At 40.6% G+C, this 20,672-nt stretch overlaps 3 protein-coding genes across 6 annotated transcripts in view; 1 reads left to right on the top strand and 2 right to left on the bottom strand.

The window, feature by feature from the left end:
- LOC127643715 (general transcription factor 3C polypeptide 1-like) overlaps positions 1-6,534 on the top strand; it is a 29,538-nt gene extending 23,004 nt beyond the window's left edge. For 2 of the 3 annotated variants that reach the window (XM_052126541.1, XM_052126539.1), the window contains exons 29-36: positions 1,553-1,725; positions 1,842-2,222; positions 2,417-2,664; positions 2,742-3,022; positions 3,447-3,963; positions 4,042-4,072; positions 5,071-5,260; positions 6,203-6,533. In XM_052126541.1, the coding sequence (XP_051982501.1) occupies positions 1,553-1,725; positions 1,842-2,222; positions 2,417-2,664; positions 2,742-3,022; positions 3,447-3,963; positions 4,042-4,072; positions 5,071-5,260; positions 6,203-6,427 (2,046 nt within the window). In that variant the 3' untranslated portion in view covers positions 6,428-6,533. Of the gene's footprint in view, positions 1-1,552; positions 1,726-1,841; positions 2,223-2,416; positions 2,665-2,741; positions 3,023-3,446; positions 3,964-4,041; positions 4,073-5,070; positions 5,261-6,202 lie in introns of all 3 variants that reach the window. The other variant, XM_052126542.1, reaches the window with a different exon arrangement.
- A 211-nt stretch (positions 6,535-6,745) lies between these two features.
- Positions 6,746-17,986, bottom strand: LOC127643716 (cytochrome P450 3A30-like). 2 transcript variants are annotated; one of them, XM_052126544.1, is made up of 13 exons: positions 17,721-17,986; positions 17,490-17,583; positions 17,188-17,240; positions 16,737-16,836; positions 16,447-16,560; positions 16,263-16,337; positions 8,583-8,775; positions 8,272-8,399; positions 8,079-8,166; positions 7,833-7,993; positions 7,487-7,713; positions 7,228-7,390; positions 6,746-7,139 (listed from the first exon to the last, which is right to left on the bottom strand). In XM_052126544.1, the coding sequence occupies exons 1-13, from the start codon at positions 17,789-17,791 to the stop codon at positions 7,032-7,034; spliced, it is 1,575 nt and encodes a 524-aa protein (XP_051982504.1). In that variant the 5' UTR covers positions 17,792-17,986; the 3' UTR covers positions 6,746-7,031. The 2 variants fall into 2 exon arrangements, with proteins under 2 accessions (XP_051982504.1, XP_051982503.1); XM_052126543.1 differs by having other exon boundaries at positions 6,747-7,139; positions 8,583-8,731; positions 16,249-16,337; positions 17,721-17,983.
- A 1,053-nt stretch (positions 17,987-19,039) lies between these two features.
- Positions 19,040-19,889, bottom strand: LOC127643455 (cytochrome P450 3A40-like). The gene is made up of 2 exons (XM_052126221.1): positions 19,434-19,889; positions 19,040-19,345 (listed from the first exon to the last, which is right to left on the bottom strand). Exons 1-2 carry the CDS (start codon positions 19,557-19,559, stop codon positions 19,235-19,237), a joined length of 237 nt encoding a protein of 78 aa, XP_051982181.1. The 5' UTR covers positions 19,560-19,889; the 3' UTR covers positions 19,040-19,234.
- Between the last annotated feature and the right edge of the window lie 783 nt (positions 19,890-20,672).

The following is a 20,672-nucleotide window of genomic DNA, read 5'->3' as shown; positions in this document are numbered from 1 at the left end:
ATGCATTTGGCAGATGTTTTTATCCAAAGTGACTTACAGAGCACTTATTACAGGGACAATCCCCCCGGAGCAACCTGGAGTTAAGTGTCTTACTCAAGGACACAATGGTGGTGACTGTGGGGATCAAACCAGCAACCTTCTGAGTACCAATGTATTATACAGAGCACTTATTACAGGGACAATCCCCCCGGAGCAACCTGGAGTTAAGTGTCTTACTCAAGGACACAATGGTGGTGACTGTGGGGATCAAACCAGCAACCTTCTGATTACCAGTTATGTGCTTTAGCCACTACACCACCACTCCTAATAATAGTAGAGAGAATGATTTATTTCAGCTTCTTTCATCACATTCCCAGTGGCTCAGAAGTTCACATACACTTTGTTAGTATTTGGTAGCATTGCCTTTAAATGGTTTAACTTGGATCAAATATTTTGGGAATCCTGGAAGTTGCTGGAATTTTGTCCCATTCCTCCGGACAGAACTGGTGTAACTGATTCAGGTTTGTAGGCCTCATTGCTCACACATGCTTTATCAGTTCTGCACTACAAATGTACTATTGAGGTCAGGACTTTGTGATGCCACTCCAATATCTTGACTTTGTTGTCCTTAAGCCATTTAACCACAACTCTGGAGGTGTGCTTGGGGTCATTGTCCATTTGGAAGTCCCATTTGTGACCGAGCTGAATGTCGGTCTGATGTCTTGAGATGCTGCTTCAATATATCCACATAATGTTCCTTCCTCATGATGTCATCATCTATTTAGTGAAGTGCACCAGTCCCTCCTGCAGCACCCCCACAACATGATGCTGCACCCCCATGCTTCACTGTTGGGATGCTGTTCTTCAGCCTTTTCCCTCCAAACATAACGATGGTCATTATGACCAAACAGTTCAATAGTGTTTCATCAGACCAGAGGACATTTCTCCAGAAAGATCTTTGTCCCCATGTGCACTTGCAAACTGTAGTCTGGCTTTATTTATGGTGGTTTTGGAGCAGCGGCTTCTTCCTTGCGGAGCAGCCTTTCAGGTGATGTCCATATAGGACTCGTTTTGCTGTGGATCTAGATACTCGTGCACCTGTTTCCTCCAGCATCTTCACAAGGTCCTTTGCTGAAATCACAATATGGCTGTGCATGATTACTAAACCAAAAAAGGCTTTGTTTTGTAAAACAGTCTGCATTCAGCGCTTCTGTCAGCGATGCGTGAGCAAGCGACACCCTCTAGCGGGTGTGTGCTGAGGAGCGCAGCAATATTAGATGATGTCTATCTTATTACAATTTAAATCGTCTTGCCTTTGATGCGTCACATGTCTTATGTGTGCGTAAGAGGAAAGTGCGGATTTTTAATTATCTCCAGGTTGGACTCTGTAATCATTAATATAGAACGGTGTTTAAATCTGCCTGTGCATTAAACTGTTTTAACACACTAATTCCAGCCAATCAGAAACAAGTATTCAAATAGGCCATGGTAACAATTTGTGTTTACAGTATGTAATGTTAAAAATACAGGATTATTAATGTATGTTGTGTGTGTGTGTGTGTGTGTCTGTCAGACGTTCTGTCTGTATACACGGTATCGAGATCCGGTGTTGTCTGAGGCATTTCAAACATGTCGGAGGCGGGGTTTAGTGAACCGTCGCCGCCCTGCCACTATCTACGGCCTGAAGAAGTGCCACGCCCTCCCGTTCCTGCCCATGTCCTTTCAGCTGTCACAGCACTATTACAGGTACAAACACACCCTACTGTATGAACACTGTGCAGTGTGTGTATGGAACACCCGGATGATATTTATGTGCACTGCATGAGATATTGTGTGAACTGTATGCCTCTGTTTGTCTGCAGGGTTTTCACGTGCCGTTTCCCCAGCACCTTGTGTAATGACGTGTTTGGTCTGATGATTGGTTTATATGAGACCGGTGGCAGCGACAGACCTGACAGCTTCTCCTTCCACAAAGACTCAGAGAATGACAGAGATGAAGACCAACGACAGGAGGAGCAGACGGAGGCCCTTGAACAGGTGGAGAAGCAGAAGGAGATGAAGGATGGAGGTGCGTCTCCTGCAGACACACAGGGAATGTTGCATCTCACAATCGACTCTCCGGGAGGCGCCTGTGCATGCTGTCTGTCTCTCATGACTCTCGGACTGCTGTCTGTGGACGTCCATATTCCACAACAGACCGTCATCATAGACAGCAGCACGATTGACAACGACATGCTCAAGAGGTACAAACGCACACACAAAGACATGGACAAAAGAGCCGAAAATTCCGTTTCCAGAGGTAAAAATCTGATTAATTTTATCCATCAGTGAAGTTATAAATAATAAAGACAGACCTGCCGTGAGCTCTGAGGTTGTTAATCGATGATATATGCTTCTGTTGAAGACCTCAGTCAATGGTGTTTCTCGTGTGTTTCAGTCTGACCAAAGCACTGGAGGAGGAAGATGACAATGATGATGAAGAGAGGAAGAAGAAGCAAGAGGTCAAACCTCATCAGGTGTCTCACACTAATTACCTGCTCATGAGGGGATTTTACGCTCTGGGAACCCTGCGCTCACACACACAAACACACAGCTCAAACTGCACTGACAACATCATGATCAACGCCTGCACCATCCACATTCAGCTGAGACAGACACCCAAACACACGCTCTTCACACAAGACGGTCAGTACACACACATGCACACATAATCTGCATGTGTGATCAGTTTAGTCTTCTGAAACAGTCTGTCTCTTCTGCAGCTGATGCTGTCTCAGCGCTCTCTCCATCCTCCCCTCCGTCTCTGCCAGCATCGTTTACACGTGTGTATACCTTAGCAGCGGTGGATCGGCAGCCATTCTTGGACAGGTGTGGGAGCTTGTTGGGATACGGACCGCAGGACGTCCAGGCGGTCCAAGAAATCAGAGATGCCGTGGAGCAGGAGGCGGAGTTTGGCATTGATAGACAGGACCTGTGTGAGCACTTTGTACACCTGGAACAACATGAGAATGGCCGCAACAGAACACTACAACAATATATACAGGTGAGACAGAGACACTCTACAACAGCATCCAGGTGTTTTCTTCAACTTACAGCTCTATCATGTGTGAAGGGTTTGTTCAAAAGTTAGTTTACTTGATAACCAAGTGGACAAAAGTGTCAGTGAGGAGCATGCTTGAGATGAAATATTCAAGGGAAATCACACTTTTTTGGCTGTAACCTCCTATCAAGCTGTAATTTTATGCAAAGAGTGTGAAAATAAGATTTAATTGTGTCTATTTTATGAAATTAGACTTAGCAAGACATAGGAGTCTTCATCTTTGATGGAAATGTCATTTCCATCAGCATAATTTTCAGCACAGAATTCTATTAAACACAATCCAGAATTTGAGATGTGCTGGAAATGATACTGTGGTGGGAACTCATGTGATGTGTGTGTGTGTGTGTGTGTGTGTGTGTGTGTGTAGGATTTAGTTGATGGAGAGCAGATCGTGGAGGTAGGTGCTCAGTCTCAGAGACTGGTATGTTTGAATGTTGCGTCTCATTGGCTGCTACAGAGCGTGGATGAATGTGAGCAGACACAACAGGTGCTCCTCAAAAGAGGCCCCGCCCACAACCCCACCCACACCACACCCCCACCAAAAAAGAGGCGGGCCATGGAATCTGATTTCAAGGAAACAGTTGCCACTGATACAGTCTCCAAGGACACGGATGTCAATCAGACTGTCACCATGGATTCAACTTCCATGGGCACAGCGGTCAGTCAGACTATTGCCATGGATACAGTTTACACAGACTCAGATGTCAATCAGACCATAACTACGGACGCAGCTATGAGTCCGACTGTTTCCAGGGAGACTGATGCTGAGCAGACGGTTGATATAGAGGAGGCGGTTCCTAAAGATGCCAATGGCTCAGAGCAGCATACATTAGAAGACAAAGGGGTGCGGCTTTGTAATGAACCCGCCCCTTCACAAAGCAAAGGTGTGTGTGCATTTGGACACTGAAGGCTTATGTATTTGGTTTGTTAATGTGTGTGTTGATGTTGAACTGTTGTTTCAGATGGAGACGGAGCTATTGACCAGGAGAAAGAGTGAGTGTGACCTTTATTTTTCTCTGTGGAATATGAAATATGATTCAGCAGTCAGAAATATCTGAATAATGAGAACTACAGCAGAGCTTCTCAACTGGTGTGTCTCAGGTCTGTTCTGAAAAAACAATGCTACAGGCTAAACATGTTCCGGTAGTTGTAATACCTGTACATTATACCTCGATAATTAATGCGCATGGTTATTTTTTCATAAACGCTTCAAAATATAGTGGAAAAAATCAGGATAACTGATTAGCCAATTCGTTTTATTTCAATCCACAAGTTAAGATTTAACACATATAACATAATAGCGTGATAATACTTTATACTGTGATAAAAGCTTTGGCAATTATATCGATATGTAAATTTGATACCTGCAAATGTCAGCTACAGGGGAATAATAAAATGCAACTAATCATATAACTGTGCATAGTTAGGACGGCAAGATTAATAGATGCATGAACTTTTAAATCGAGGAGAAATGCTTCCCATATCTGTTGTATTTGAGGCTTCCAATTGAACTCTACATTATTTTGACACAAATTCATCTGTCATTGGTAAAAGCTTGTCAGATTAGCCCGATATCAACACGGACATGATGTGTGCATGAACTCTTTTTACCAAAGGTAATAATTATAGACCAGTTTCTATCTTATGTGTGGAAAGAATGATCTATGAACTTGTCTAATAAAAACCATCAACAAGGTCAAAGTAAAGATTGTGGTTTTGTGTTGCTCGTCACTTGTGTTCACATCTGTGCTGAAGCAAACCCAGTTGAGAAGCACTGTAACTACCGTGTCAAGAGATCTCCTCCATAGCTGTGCTAGTCTCTCGTATCACGTTTATCATTGACACTTCTTTTTCAATATTCCCACTGAAATCAATATTTCATGAATTGATTTGGTGAGTAGACGTGTAATGAGCCGTTCATCTTCAGCGTGATGAGGTTTATTGAGCATTAATTAGCCGCTGACGTTAGCGCTGAACTCTGTGTGTGTCAGCAGTGAGACGGTGAGGTTTGTGAGTCGTCCGTGGCGTGTGGTCGACGGCTCGTTGAATGGTCCGGTGTGTAAAGGCATGCTGGAGTCTCTTCTGCTGCACATCATGACGAGTCCAGCCATCTGTGAGGCTGTTCTGCTGCAGCATTACAATGAGGTGCTTCAACCCGTTGTGGTGCTCGACCTGCTGCAGGTAACACACCTGTCCAACCCAAATATTGCAATGCACTTTTCATGTGGACATTAAGTTTACTAAAGAAGAGTGTTTCATGTGAGTGAGTGTTCGGAGATGTTTTAGGGTCAAAGATGTATTATTTCTTTTTTATACACCTCTGCTGTGATAAACACGTTTCTGAGTTCAAAGTCATTTTGAGAGATTTTCTGGGGCTTAAAGTAAAACATGTCATGTGGTGCAACCGTCCGGAGACAGTAAAACAATCTAAGTCTCATTAAATGCTGAAATTCTTGAAAAAAGAAACGTTTGTCCACCAGATCAAAGTAGTTTGGTGAAACCATCATGTAGGTGTTACCCTGAGAAAACTTCATGATATTCTTGACTCAACAAAACCTTTTTGAATGAATGTTCATGTTGTGTACACTTGATGACTACACCATGTGACTCTTTTAAAGTTATAAAACATTTTTAATAAAATGCTACAAATGCTGTGTTTGTACACAAAGATGACATTTCTAACCTCCTAACAGAGAACGTTCCAACAACATTGACCATTTAAAGGTTTGGAAAAATTATTGTATATAAAACATTAATGGAACATCCTTATAACATTATTAACCTTAAATAATGTTCTACTAACATAAAGAAAACATTTTCATGTTACCACAACTACAGTGTAACGTTTGGAAAATGTTTTAAGAACATAAAGTTACTAGCAGGGTACACACTTGACACGTGTGTTTAACTGTTTAAAATATCATTTTTATCACCTCAGACAACCTTATTTGTCAAAGACCTTTTAAATAGCGTTTATTATTTAAACTTCAGCAGCAAAAACGCAGAGATGTTAAGTTTCAAATCCTTTGATTCATCAGTTTGTCCGTCCTTCAGGTAAGAATGATGCAGAACACAAATCTGGACTATTTGAAACTAGATTTTGACTTCATTTTGTGTTTTCAGGTGTTGATTGAGTTGGGCTGTGTGAAGAAGCGCTACATTGTGCACCAGCACAAGACGTCACTGTTCTCCAAACCCAGAGCGCCACAGGTCAAAGGTCAGTCGGAGGTCAGTGTGAGGGATGCGGTGACGGCGTTCTATGAGCCCACAGTGGACTGTACGCTCAGACTGGCGCGACTCTTTCCTCACGAGCTCAACTGGAATAAGTGGGTTCAACTCTGTCTATGACTTTGAACACACGTATGAAGACGTTAATGAATCCTGTTTGTTTTTGTGTTTATTCAGTTTTAACCTTGACTGCTTGTTGCACAAAATAAAGACATTTTTCATCACACCACAGCTTTTTATGTTCATTGTCAAATGAATTGCCAGTTTCACATTACTGTGATTATTGTAATTAATCAATAAGGTACTAGTGGCTGTGTTTAATTGTGGAAATACAGCGGAGTGATTCAATTCACTATATACGACCTTGACAGCTTCATTGATCTTGGAAAACTGCTATTGCAGAATGAAAATATGAAGGACACAAATTCTCATCATTAACATGATTTTATTTTGATCCTTCATGAAGTGTCGTCCACCAGAAAATCTCATCCGGAAATGTAAATGTGCTTATAGCTGTTCTAACTGTGCTGGATCTAAATCATATTTATTCTCAACTTTCATGAAGGTTAATCTCATTTCTTCACGTTATAATCAGCTGGTCTCACGGCCCTAAATATGAATATGAATGTCTCACAGTATCGGCTTTACTGTTCTCAACATCTCCGTGTTTAAGGGATATTAACTATAATAATAACTATATGTTTGAAGGACTGTTCTGGAATGTTCATGACTTGTTGTTACAAATCTCATTTGAGAGAATTCTTGGGATGAGTTTCAGTTTGATGGGGTCTTTGGGAGCAAGGAAACCACTGATGCCGAGCTCCACAGGAACCTAAGAGAGAGAGAGTGAGAGAGTCATTTTTAATGTAGACACATCTTCTAACAAGAGCATAAATGATGTGTAGAATCTGTCTGTTCACCTGTGTCTCTTCACACACACAGACGTCAAACCTCTGCAAGATCTCCACGATGGCCAGTTTCATGGTCACCTGAGCGAATCTCATCCCGATGCAGTTCCTGGGTCCAGCGCCAAAGGGCATGAACATGTAGGGGTCTATGGACTCCTTATGTTCTTTAGTAAACCTGATAAGGCAAAAGAGGGACATTATTGCTTGGAAAACTTATACCAAGTTGCCCAGTTAAGAACTAGTGAGATGAAATAGGAAAGTCAATTCTGACCTCTCTGGTTTGAAGCTCTCTGGATCTATCCAGTATTCCGGGTCTCTGTGAAGGGCATAGATTGGTATCATGACGACTGTGTCTTTAGGGATGAGGAGGCCGTTGATTTCCACAGTCTTCTTGCAGACGCGTTCAAGTCGAGCACCAACAGGGAAGAGCCTCAGGGACTCATTCAGTGCAGCATCCAGATAATCCATGTTCATCATCTTTTCATAGTCCACTGGAGCCTTCAGCACATACGGACTGCCATTAGAACTTCAGCCATTACTTCAACACTGAAGACATGATAAAAACAGCCCAGGAACACATTTTTCTTCATTTCTCTTTATATTTCTGTCTGTTCTACCTGATTAGGGAAGGTTTCATCGATCTCCTCCTGCACTTTCTTCTTGGCCTCTGGGTTTGTTGCAAGATTGTAGAAGAAGAACGCTAGAGTACTACTGCTCGTCTCATAACCAGCAAAGATGAAGATCATAGACTGCGATAAGATCTCATGATCGCTCAAACCTGGACAGAACACAGAGTCTGAGGTGTATTTTTCTAATATGTCTCAATCAATAGAACATTTCAGGGCTGAAATGCTACAGTGTACCTTTATCTGTGTGTTCCTCACTGTTTCCATGTTCAGCTTTTCCAGCTTTCTGAGAATCAACCATCAACTGCAGGAAGTCAACTCTCCTCTACAGGAAGTGAGAAACATGCATTTATAACTCTAAATAATACTATAGAGTTATTCGTGTCTATATACTGTACAATGTCTGAATGCAGTAACTGTTTCACAGTACCTTTTGGTCCTTAGTCACTCTGTCAGACTTAATCTTTTGTAAGGCAGTGTAGAAGAAATCCGTCACAGATTTTGGAAAAAAGGAAAAATCCATTTTGTCGAGGATGGGGGCCGTAAAAGGAAATAAAGCTGACAAATAAATTGAAAAAGATTTTAAATAATTTTCTACAACCTAAGAAAACAGGATGTTAGAGTTTCCTACATTAACTATTTGAAAAACAGTTTGCAGTATTATTGAGGTGGAGTCCAGTTTGTAATTAACTGACTGTATTATTCAGTGTTGTGTGTTGCAGATGTGTGATGACACTTTACCTGCTAACAGGAACAGAGGGTTCAAGAAGTCAAACTTGAGCATTTTTTTAATGTTCGTCACAAATTGATCTTTGGGGTTGTTGAGAGAGTCGATGTCCACACTGAACGCTGTGCTGGCCACCACATCCATACTGTATGCTCCAAAGAACCTGAACACATACAGAACACATCCACACTGTACACTCCAAAGAACCTGAACACATACAGACCACATCCACACTGTACACTCCAAAGAACCTGAACACATACAGAACACATCCACACTGTACACTCCAAAGAACATGAACACATATATAACACATCCACACTGTACACTGTAGGATGAACTTGTATACATACAGGTTAGCTACATGTCACATGTACACTCTATAGAACCTGAACATGTACAGAATACATTCAGACTGTACATCTAGATGGATCTGAACATATGTTCAGGTTCTTCAGAGTGTACACTCCAAAGAACCTGAACACATACAGAACACATCCACACTGTACACTCCAAAGAACCTGAACACATACAGAACACATCCACACTGTACACTCTAAAGAACATGAACACATACAGAACACATCCACACTGTACACTCCAAAGAACCTGAACACATACAGAACACATCCACACTGTACACTCCAAAGAACCTGAACACATACAGAACACATCCACACTGAACACTCCAAAGAACCTGAACACATACAGAACACATCCACACTGTACACTCTAAAGAACCTGAACACATACAGAACACATCCACACTGTACACTCTAAAGAACCTGAACACATATAGAACACATCCACACTGTACACTCTAAAGAACCTGAACACATACAGAACACATCCACACTGTACACTCTAAAGAACCTGAACACATATAGAACACATCCACACTGTACACTCTAAAGAACCTGAACACATATAGAACACATCCACACTGAACACTCTAAAGAACCTGAACACATACAGAACACATCCACACTGCACACTCCAAAGAACCTGAACACATATAGAACACATCCACACTGTACACTCTAAAGAACCTGAACACATACAGAACACATCCACACTGCACACTCTAAAGAACCTGAACACATATAGAACACATCCACACTGTACACTCTAAAGAACCTGAACACATACAGAACACATCCACACTGTACACTCTAAAGAACCTGAACACATATAGAACACATCCACACTGTACACTCTAAAGAACCTGAACACATACAGAACACATCCACACTGTACACTCTAAAGAACCTGAACACATACAGAACACATCCACACTGTACACTCTAAAGAACCTGAACACATACAGAACACATCCACACTGCACACTCTAAAGAACCTGAACACACACAGAACACATCCACACTGCACACTCCAAAGAACCTGAACACATATAGAACACATCCACACTGCACACTCTAAAGAACCTGAACACATATAGAACACATCCACACTGTACACTCTAAAGAACCTGAACACATACAGAACACATCCACACTGCACACTCTAAAGAACCTGAACACATACAGAACACATCCACACTGCACACTCTAAAGAACCTGAACACATACAGAACACATCCACACTGCACACTCTAAAGAACCTGAACACATACAGAACACATCCACACTGCACACTCCAAAGAACCTGAACACATACAGAACACATCCACACTGCACACTCCAAAGAACCTGAACACATATAGAACACATCCACACTGTACACTCCAAAGAACCTGAACACATACAGAACACATCCACACTGTACACTCCAAAGAACCTGAACACATACAGAACACATCCACACTGTACACTCTAAAGAACCTGAACACATACAGAACACATCCACACTGTACACTCCAAAGAACCTGAACACATATAGAACACATCCACACTGTACACTCTAATGAACCTGAACACATACAGAACACATCCACACTGCACACTCCAAAGAACCTGAACACATATAGAACACATCCACACTGTACACTCTAAAGAACCTGAACACATATAGAACACATCCACACTGTACACTCCAAAGAACCTGAACACATACAGAACACATCCACAAGTCAAGTCAAGTGGTTTTTATTGTCGTTTCAACCATATACACTTAGTACAGTACACAGCAAAACGAGACAACGTTCCTCCAGGACCATGGTGCTACATAAAAACAACAAAGGACCAACATAGGACCACATGAGACAACACAACGAAATAAAATACCTATATAAACTACCTATATATACCTATATAAAGTGCACGTGCAAACATGTGCAAAAAGTACAGGACAGTACAACAAATTACTGACAATGAACAGGACAATAGACACACTGCACACTCCAAAGAAACTGAACACATATAGAACACATCCACACTGTACACTCTAAAGAACCTGAACACATACAGAACACATCCACACTGTACACTCCAAAGAACCTGAACACATATAGAACACATCCACACTGTACACTCTAAAGAACCTGAACACATACAGAACACATCCACACTGTACACTCCAAAGAACCTGAACACATACAGAACACATCCACACTGTACACTCTAAAGAACCTGAACACATACAGAACACATCCACACTGCACACTCCAAAGAACCTGAACACATATAGAACACATCCACACTGTACACTCTAAAGAACCTGAACACATATAGAACACATCCACACTGTACACTCCAAAGAACCTGAACTCATACAGAACACATCCACACTGCACACTCCAAAGAACCTGAACACATATAGAACACATCCACACTGTACACTCTAAAGAACCTGAACACATACAGAACACATCCACACTGTACACTCCAAAGAACCTGAACACATATAGAACACATCCACACTGTACACTCCAAAGAACCTGAACACATACAGAACACATCCACACTGCACACTCCAAAGAACCTGAACACATACAGAACACATCCACACTGTACACTCTAAAGAACCTGAACACATACAGAACACATCCACACTGTACACTCTAAAGAACCTGAACACATATAGAACACATCCACACTGTACACTCTAAAGAACCTGAACACATACAGAACACATCCACACTGTACACTCTAAAGAACCTGAACACATATAGAACACATCCACACTGTACACTCTAAAGAACCTGAACACATACAGAACACATCCACACTGTACACTCTAAAGAACCTGAACACATATAGAACACATCCACACTGTACACTCTAAAGAACCTGAACACATATAGAACACATCCACACTGTACACTCTAAAGAACCTGAACACATACAGAACACATCCACACTGTACACTCTAAAGAACCTGAACACATATAGAACACATCCACACTGTACACTCTAAAGAACCTGAACACATACAGAACACATCCACACTGTACACTCTAAAGAACCTGAACACATATAGAACACATCCACACTGTACACTCTAAAGAACCTGAACACATATAGAACACATCCACACTGTACACTCTAAAGAACCTGAACACATATAGAACACATCCACACTGAACACTCTAAAGAACCTGAACACATACAGAACACATCCACACTGCACACTCCAAAGAACCTGAACACATATAGAACACATCCACACTGTACACTCTAAAGAACCTGAACACATACAGAACACATCCACACTGCACACTCTAAAGAACCTGAACACATATAGAACACATCCACACTGTACACTCTAAAGAACCTGAACACATACAGAACACATCCACACTGTACACTCTAAAGAACCTGAACACATACAGAACACATCCACACTGTACACTCTAAAGAACCTGAACACATATAGAACACATCCACACTGTACACTCTAAAGAACCTGAACACATACAGAACACATCCACACTGTACACTCTAAAGAACCTGAACACATACAGAACACATCCACACTGTACACTCTAAAGAACCTGAACACATACAGAACACATCCACACTGCACACTCTAAAGAACCTGAACACATACAGAACACATCCACACTGCACACTCCAAAGAACCTGAACACATATAGAACACATCCACACTGCACACTCTAAAGAACCTGAACACATACAGAACACATCCACACTGTACACTCTAAAGAACCTGAACACATATAGAACACATCCACACTGCACACTCTAAAGAACCTGAACACATATAGAACACATCCACACTGTACACTCTAAAGAACCTGAACACATACAGAACACATCCACACTGCACACTCTAAAGAACCTGAACACATACAGAACACATCCACACTGCACACTCTAAAGAACCTGAACACATACAGAACACATCCACACTGCACACTCTAAAGAACCTGAACACATACAGAACACATCCACACTGCACACTCCAAAGAACCTGAACACATACAGAACACATCCACACTGCACACTCCAAAGAACCTGAACACATATAGAACACATCCACACTGTACACTCCAAAGAACCTGAACACATACAGAACACATCCACACTGTACACTCCAAAGAACCTGAACACATACAGAACACATCCACACTGTACACTCTAAAGAACCTGAACACATACAGAACACATCCACACTGTACACTCCAAAGAACCTGAACACATATAGAACACATCCACACTGTACACTCTAATGAACCTGAACACATACAGAACACATCCACACTGCACACTCCAAAGAACCTGAACACATATAGAACACATCCACACTGTACACTCTAAAGAACCTGAACACATATAGAACACATCCACACTGTACACTCCAAAGAACCTGAACACATACAGAACACATCCACAAGTCAAGTCAAGTGGTTTTTATTGTCGTTTCAACCATATACACTTAGTACAGTACACAGCAAAACGAGACAACGTTCCTCCAGGACCATGGTGCTACATAAAAACAACAAAGGACCAACATAGGACCACATGAGACAACACAACGAAATAAAATACCTATATAAACTACCTATATATACCTATATAAAGTGCACGTGCAAACATGTGCAAAAAGTACAGGACAGTACAACAAATTACTGACAATGAACAGGACAATAGACACACTGCACACTCCAAAGAAACTGAACACATATAGAACACATCCACACTGTACACTCTAAAGAACCTGAACACATACAGAACACATCCACACTGTACACTCCAAAGAACCTGAACACATATAGAACACATCCACACTGTACACTCTAAAGAACCTGAACACATACAGAACACATCCACACTGTACACTCCAAAGAACCTGAACACATACAGAACACATCCACACTGTACACTCTAAAGAACCTGAACACATACAGAACACATCCACACTGCACACTCCAAAGAACCTGAACACATATAGAACACATCCACACTGTACACTCTAAAGAACCTGAACACATATAGAACACATCCACACTGTACACTCCAAAGAACCTGAACTCATACAGAACACATCCACACTGCACACTCCAAAGAACCTGAACACATATAGAACACATCCACACTGTACACTCTAAAGAACCTGAACACATACAGAACACATCCACACTGTACACTCCAAAGAACCTGAACACATATAGAACACATCCACACTGTACACTCCAAAGAACCTGAACACATACAGAACACATCCACACTGCACACTCCAAAGAACCTGAACACATATAGAACACATCCACACTGTACACTCTAAAGAACCTGAACACATATAGAACACATCCACACTGCACACTCCAAAGAACCTGAACACATATAGAACACATCCACACTGTACACTCTAAAGAACCTGAACACATATAGAACACATCCACACTGTACACTCTAAAGAACCTGAACACATACAGAACACATCCACACTGCACACTCCAAAGAACCTGAACACATACAGAACACATCCACACTGCACACTCCAAAGAACCTGAACACATACAGAACACATCCACACTGTACACTCCAAAGAACCTGAACACATACAGAACACATCCACACTGTACACTCCAAAGAACCTGAACACATATATAACACATCCACACTGTACACTCTAAAGAACCTGAACACATACAGAACACATCCACACTGCACACTCCAAAGAACCTGAACACATATAGAACACATCCACACTGTACACTCTAAAGAACCTGAACACATATAGAACACATCCACACTGTACACTCTAAAGAACCTGAACACATATAGAACACATCCACACTGTACACTCTAAAGAACCTGAACACATATAGAACACATCCACACTGTACACTCCAAAGAACCTGAACACATATAGAACACATCCACACTGTACACTCCAAAGAACCTGAACTCATACAGAACACATCCACACTGCACACTCCAAAGAACCTGAACACATATAGAACACATCCACACTGTACACTCTAAAGAACCTGAACACATACAGAACACATCCACACTGTACACTCCAAAGAACCTGAACACATATAGAACACATCCACACTGTACACTCTAAAGAACCTGAACACATACAGAACACATCCACACTGCACACTCCAAAGAACCTGAACACATATAGAACACATCCACACTGTACACTCTAAAGAACCTGAACACATATAGAACACATCCACACTGTACACTCTAAAGAACCTGAACACATACAGAACACATCCACACTGTACACTCCAAAGAACATGAACACATACAGAACACATCCACACTGTACACTCTAAAGAACCTGAACACATACAGAACACATCCACACTGCACACTCTAAAGAACCTGAACACATACAGAACACATCCACACTGTACACTCTAAAGAACCTGAACACATACAGAACACATCCACACTGTACACTCTAAAGAACCTGAACACATACAGAACACATCCACACTGTACACTCTAAAGAACCTGAACACATACAGAACACATCCACACTGTACACTCTAAAGAACCTGAACACATACAGAACACATCCACACTGTACACTCCAAAGAACCTGAACACATACAGAACACATCCACACTGTACACTCTAAAGAACCTGAACACATACAGAACACATCCACACTGTACACTCTAAAGAACCTGAACACATACAGAACACATCCACACTGTACACTCTAAAGAACCTGAACACATATAGAACACATCCACACTGTACACTCCAAAGAACCTGAACACATATAGAACACATCCACACTGTACACTCCAAAGAACCTGAACACATATAGAACACATCCACACTGTACACTCCAAAGAACCTGAACACATACAGAACACATCCACACTGTACACTCCAAAGAACCTGAACACATATAGAACACATCCACACTGTACACTCCAAAGAACCTGAACACATATAGAACACATCCACACTGTACACTCCAAAGAACCTGAACACATATAGAACACATCCACACTGTACACTCTAAAGAACCTGAACACATACAGACCACATCCACACTGTACACTCTAAAGAACCTTATGTTTCTATGAAAATTATCTGTAAATATCTTATGAAGGATTATATGTTTTGTATATGAACACCTTTCCTCTGTGAGCTACAGTATATAAAGCAACTGTTTTCTCTTTAGATAACAGAAAAGGATCACAGTAAATTTGATATTATATAAGATGCTTCAGTGAACTGGTTACGATCTCTGAAAGTGTGTGAAAGCTCTATGACTCACTCTTTAATATTGACTGCCTCTCCTCCCTTCACTGTTTTCCCCAGATTATGAACTAAACTCTTCGAGTGTTTCTTCATGATGCCAAACATCTGGAGAAAGAAACCACAGCACATCATCATCATTATCAGTCCTTTTGAAACACTGAAGATAGTACTCTAAGGACAAAGGGTTTGTATGAATGTTCTTAGACTCACACACCTCCTTTAACCTTCCGCTGGTGAAGGAGGGAGAGAGAACACTGCGGATTCTCCTCCAGTCATCGTCCTCAACGATCGACACAGCATCATACAACGGCCCGTTCAGACGGAAATTCTGACAAGATAGATTCAAACATGTGACGATAGAATCAAAATACAGTTCTTTCATTTGTCCAAAATAATTATAAATATTTAAAAAATATTGCAATAACACTTTTCAAAGTGTTTATAACACATTTCATCAGTAATTTAGAATGATGATGATGATGATGATGATGATGATGATTTTACCCTTCTGTTGGTGAAGAAAGAGTAACATTCTTTTACTAGGATGGTCTTAAAGATTAATGGGTCCATAATGCAGAGAACTGGCTGCCGTGCGTCATAAATGCTGTAAGAAAAGGAAAAGATTTCATAAACACAATTCTGATTTTAATGTTTCTGAATCATTTCTGCAGAAAATCAAGAATGATTATTCATGAACCTCGTAGATGTCTCATAAAGTTCTCCACTGATGTCATTAAGACAACGATATTTAACATCTGAGCTTCACAACTGTTCATTTATTTTAAACTTACACTGACAAATCATTTGAAGTAACTTCAGTGTTAAAATACTTTATCATATCCCAGTTTAATATGCAGAGACAACTATAAGCAAGCAATAAGATTACTTTTCTCAAAAACTGTAAACACTGCGATTGATCTGTTATTCATTCTGAAATGTCATCTGTAAATCTCACCCCCAAATTCTCCCATACTTCTTGAAACACTCAGCATCGAAATTTTGAAAACCCTGAAAGCACAGAGACAGATGTGCTCATGTTTAGACACATTCAGAGAGACAGACATAACAATGAACTTGTTTGTTAGACTGATATGAAACGATGCATTTACATAAAAAGATCAGCTAAAACAAACATATGCATGTTTTGAAGTCTCAGATGGTCTGAAAGTTAACTGATGTTGAAATAATGACAAAGATCAGTTCAATAAAATATCAGTTCAATGCTGTATATGTTTTTATAATATATACAAACCTCACCTTTCTATATTCCAGCATGGTCCCAAAGAATGGAACGGGTTTTGGACCTGGAATCCCCAACTTTTTGAAGAAACTATGAGGCCAGTACCCATACCTACAGACGGTAACAGGTACATTTACAGAGCTGTTCTCAAACCGACATTATGACATGTACAAATCATACCTTAATAAGGCATTATTATTATGATTATTCACTAACTATAATCACTCGGTGTGTACAGAGTGACTTACATAAAGAGCAGTGCCACACACAGCAGGAGAAGAGCCCATGTTTCAGCGGAGAAAAACAGACCGTAAGTCATAGTGTCTGCAATCAAAACCCTCAGAGCCCTCGATGTGTCGTCTGTACGTTAGACGGGTGAGAAACTACTAATGCAGCGAGTAACAGGACCTTTATTGTGCTGTCAGATTACACATTAACCAGCAGGATAGATGAAGAGAACACACAAACACAAAGCGCGGCTGTAACCTCTGTACACGCTACCCACTGTTTTAAACACACCTACACACACACATCACATACACTTCCTTATAATCTCATGCTAATCATATTCTTTATGTTTTAACTACTGTCTTGTAAACAAACCAAAAAAATACTTCTTTCTCTCAGGACAAATCTACTCTTTGTTATTTATGCTTGATTTCAGCAGTGTGAGCTCACAGAGTCGTGTCTGTCCGGTCTGGTGGGTTTTTATTTAGGACTACAGCGAACAAGCCCTAAAATGCCTTTCCACATGCACAGATAATGTGCAATTTACCCTTGTATATGACTCTTACTGTCTAAATGTATTCATCACTGTTCTGCATATGTGCCACAGTATACATAACCATAGAAATTACGGAACATAAATATTATTTTGCTTTGTTCATAATTCAAAATGATAAATGTAATTGGGCATATAAGACATTGCTTAAATCTTTAACTGTAATAACTATTTTCTTCTGTTTAAAGAAAAGTTTCCTTTCAAGAGTGTAACTCAACACTGCATTAGTAGCTGATGCTATGGGGAAGGCTCCTCTAGGAGGCTGTACCTGGAAACCCTATACCATCACGCCAGCTTGATTGGCTGGTGTCGCTTGGTGCTCCGCCCATGTTAACACACCATTTGTATAAGGTGGGGACCAAGCAGCACTTCCTCAGAATTTTCCTCTTTCAGGTATGCGCGTATATCTCTTGTGCTTTTGAAACCTACAGTCGCTTGAGCTGTTCTTACTTGCATCCGGTTGGCGAGATGATCCTATATTCTCCCTGCATGCTACAGCAATGAAAGCAAACATCTGATGAGGGTTATAAAGAAAATGTCATGTGATGTCACATACAGTATACTGGCATTCTTCAAATAGTACAAGTGAAAAACTGGAATAGTGAGAGGCAAATTTCTGTTATAATGCCCCAACTCACTACAATGTTTATCAATCAGTACATTTTGAGTCAAATTCATCAGAATTTAATCTAATTTATTAAATCTCAGTCTCATTTTTATTCTCTCATTCATCAGCATCATTTCATAACTGGTTATTTCTACAGGCTACAATAATTTGGTCTCATGGTCACAAAGTAAACCCAAGGGACGATTGTTGAGTCAATCCAACAATCACTAAAGTCAATTAACCTTGAGTGCCAAAAGACTTGAGAGTCAAACCTTCCTCTTCACCAAAGACTAGCAACTACTTTTATTTTAAAAGACAAATATAATGTTCTCCTCAGAAAGAGAAGTGTGTATTTTAGGACTGTTCTGGAATGTTCATGACTTGTTGTTGTTACAAATCTCATTTGAGAGAATTCTTGGGATGAGTTTCAGTTTGATGGGGTCTTTGGGAGCAAGGAAACCACTGATGCCGAGCTCCACAGGAACCTAAGAGAGAGAGAGTGAGAGAGTCATTTTTAATGTAGACACATCTTCTAACAAGAGCATAAATGATGTGTAGAATCTGTCTGTTCACCTGTGTCTCTTCACACACACAGACGTCAAACCTCTGCAAGATCTCCACGATGGCCAGTTTCATGGTCACCTGAACGAATCTCATCCCGATGCAGTTCCTGGGTCCAGCGCCAAAGGGCATGAACATGTAGGGGTCTATGGACTCCTTATTTTGTTTTATTTTTATAGCCCAAGCAGGGCCTGTTGGTGGGAGCGGTGCAGACTGGCGACGGACTGGAGTACTCCAGCATGTGGTGAGGACTCCATGAGGTGTTGTCAGTCTTGTTGTAAACCAAACATTGACTTAAGTTTTAATATTTCTCTGTGTTCATTGGAACAACATAAGTTGTGTATTTGGTTTATCTGATGAGTTTGGTCTTTGGTTTGCTCTGGATTCAGCTGCCGTCTAGAGATCTGTTATGTAAGTGTTGACATCACATATACTAGACAAGAGCTTCACCTCTGCACACACTGGCCTGGGCTTTAATTCAGCTCTTTAACTGTAGTTTAATATGTGCACAAGATGAGTCACACTGTGTATCATAATCAGTGTGTGATTGGGCACATCCAGGCATGTTTTATTGCAACTTGTTTGTGTTTTACAGAATTAAGTTAGCATTGAGGAGTATTTGTTAATTAAAACTAAAAAACAATCTCCCTTATAATATCATAAAGCATCATTTCCTGGAAAAATCATTATGTATTCTGAAGTCCATGCTTTATCAAATAGTTATTTATAGTGATGAAGTTTTATAGACATATAAGGTCGTTGTGTTGATGGGTGTGGAAAGTAGTTAGCGTGCAGAATACGCTCAAGTAACCTAATAGCAGGAGGAAGATCTATTTACACCTGCTTTTAAGATCACGCAAAGAACTTTCAGAGCTAGTCAGTAACACATTTGTAGTGAAAACACTTGTGTATAACCCAATCAGATCAACAAGGACCTGCAACAAAGCAGCTCTGTTCTTCCCCACATTTAGTCATGTGTTCTCTGGGAACATAGATGAAGTGGAATGATTTTTGGTTTTAAACCTGTTCCCCCAACAGAGGGATTAGGAACATGTATAGGTTTCAGGTTCTTTGTAGGTACTGCATTGAGATTGTCAACACATGTTTCACAGGACAGGTCTGGACATGATCTCTGGAGAATACAGGAAGAAGCCCACAGCTATTAAACTGTAAAGCTGAAGTGGAAAATAGTCATCTGAGAATGTATATTATAATTGAGAAAATGTTATGTCTAATGGGTCATTATGCATA

The sequence above is a fragment of the Xyrauchen texanus genome, chromosome 5 (genome assembly GCF_025860055.1).
Source record: "Xyrauchen texanus isolate HMW12.3.18 chromosome 5, RBS_HiC_50CHRs, whole genome shotgun sequence".
Classification (NCBI taxonomy): Eukaryota; Metazoa; Chordata; class Actinopteri; order Cypriniformes; family Catostomidae; genus Xyrauchen; species Xyrauchen texanus.
The sequence above is the reverse complement of the archived record's forward strand: the minus strand, read 5'-3'. Positions and strand labels throughout refer to the sequence as shown.

Bases quoted from the DNA above. Each gene is read 5' to 3' on its own strand.
- LOC127643716 (XM_052126544.1), bottom strand. From the start codon at position 17,791: ATGACTTACGGTCTGTTTTTCTCCGCTGAAACATGGGCTCTTCTCCTG. The intron at 16,837-17,187 runs GTGAGATTTACA...CTTTTCTTACAG, and splicing joins AAGTATGGGAGAATTTGGGG to CATTTATGACGCACGGCAGC. The intron at 7,140-7,227 runs GTGAACAGACAG...TCTCTCTCTTAG, and splicing joins GTGTGTGTGAAGAGACACAG to GTTCCTGTGGAGCTCGGCAT.
- LOC127643455 (XM_052126221.1), bottom strand. From the start codon at position 19,559: ATGTTCATGCCCTTTGGCGCTGGACCCAGGAACTGCATCGGGATGAGA. The intron at 19,346-19,433 runs GTGAACAGACAG...TCTCTCTCTTAG, and splicing joins GTGTGTGTGAAGAGACACAG to GTTCCTGTGGAGCTCGGCAT.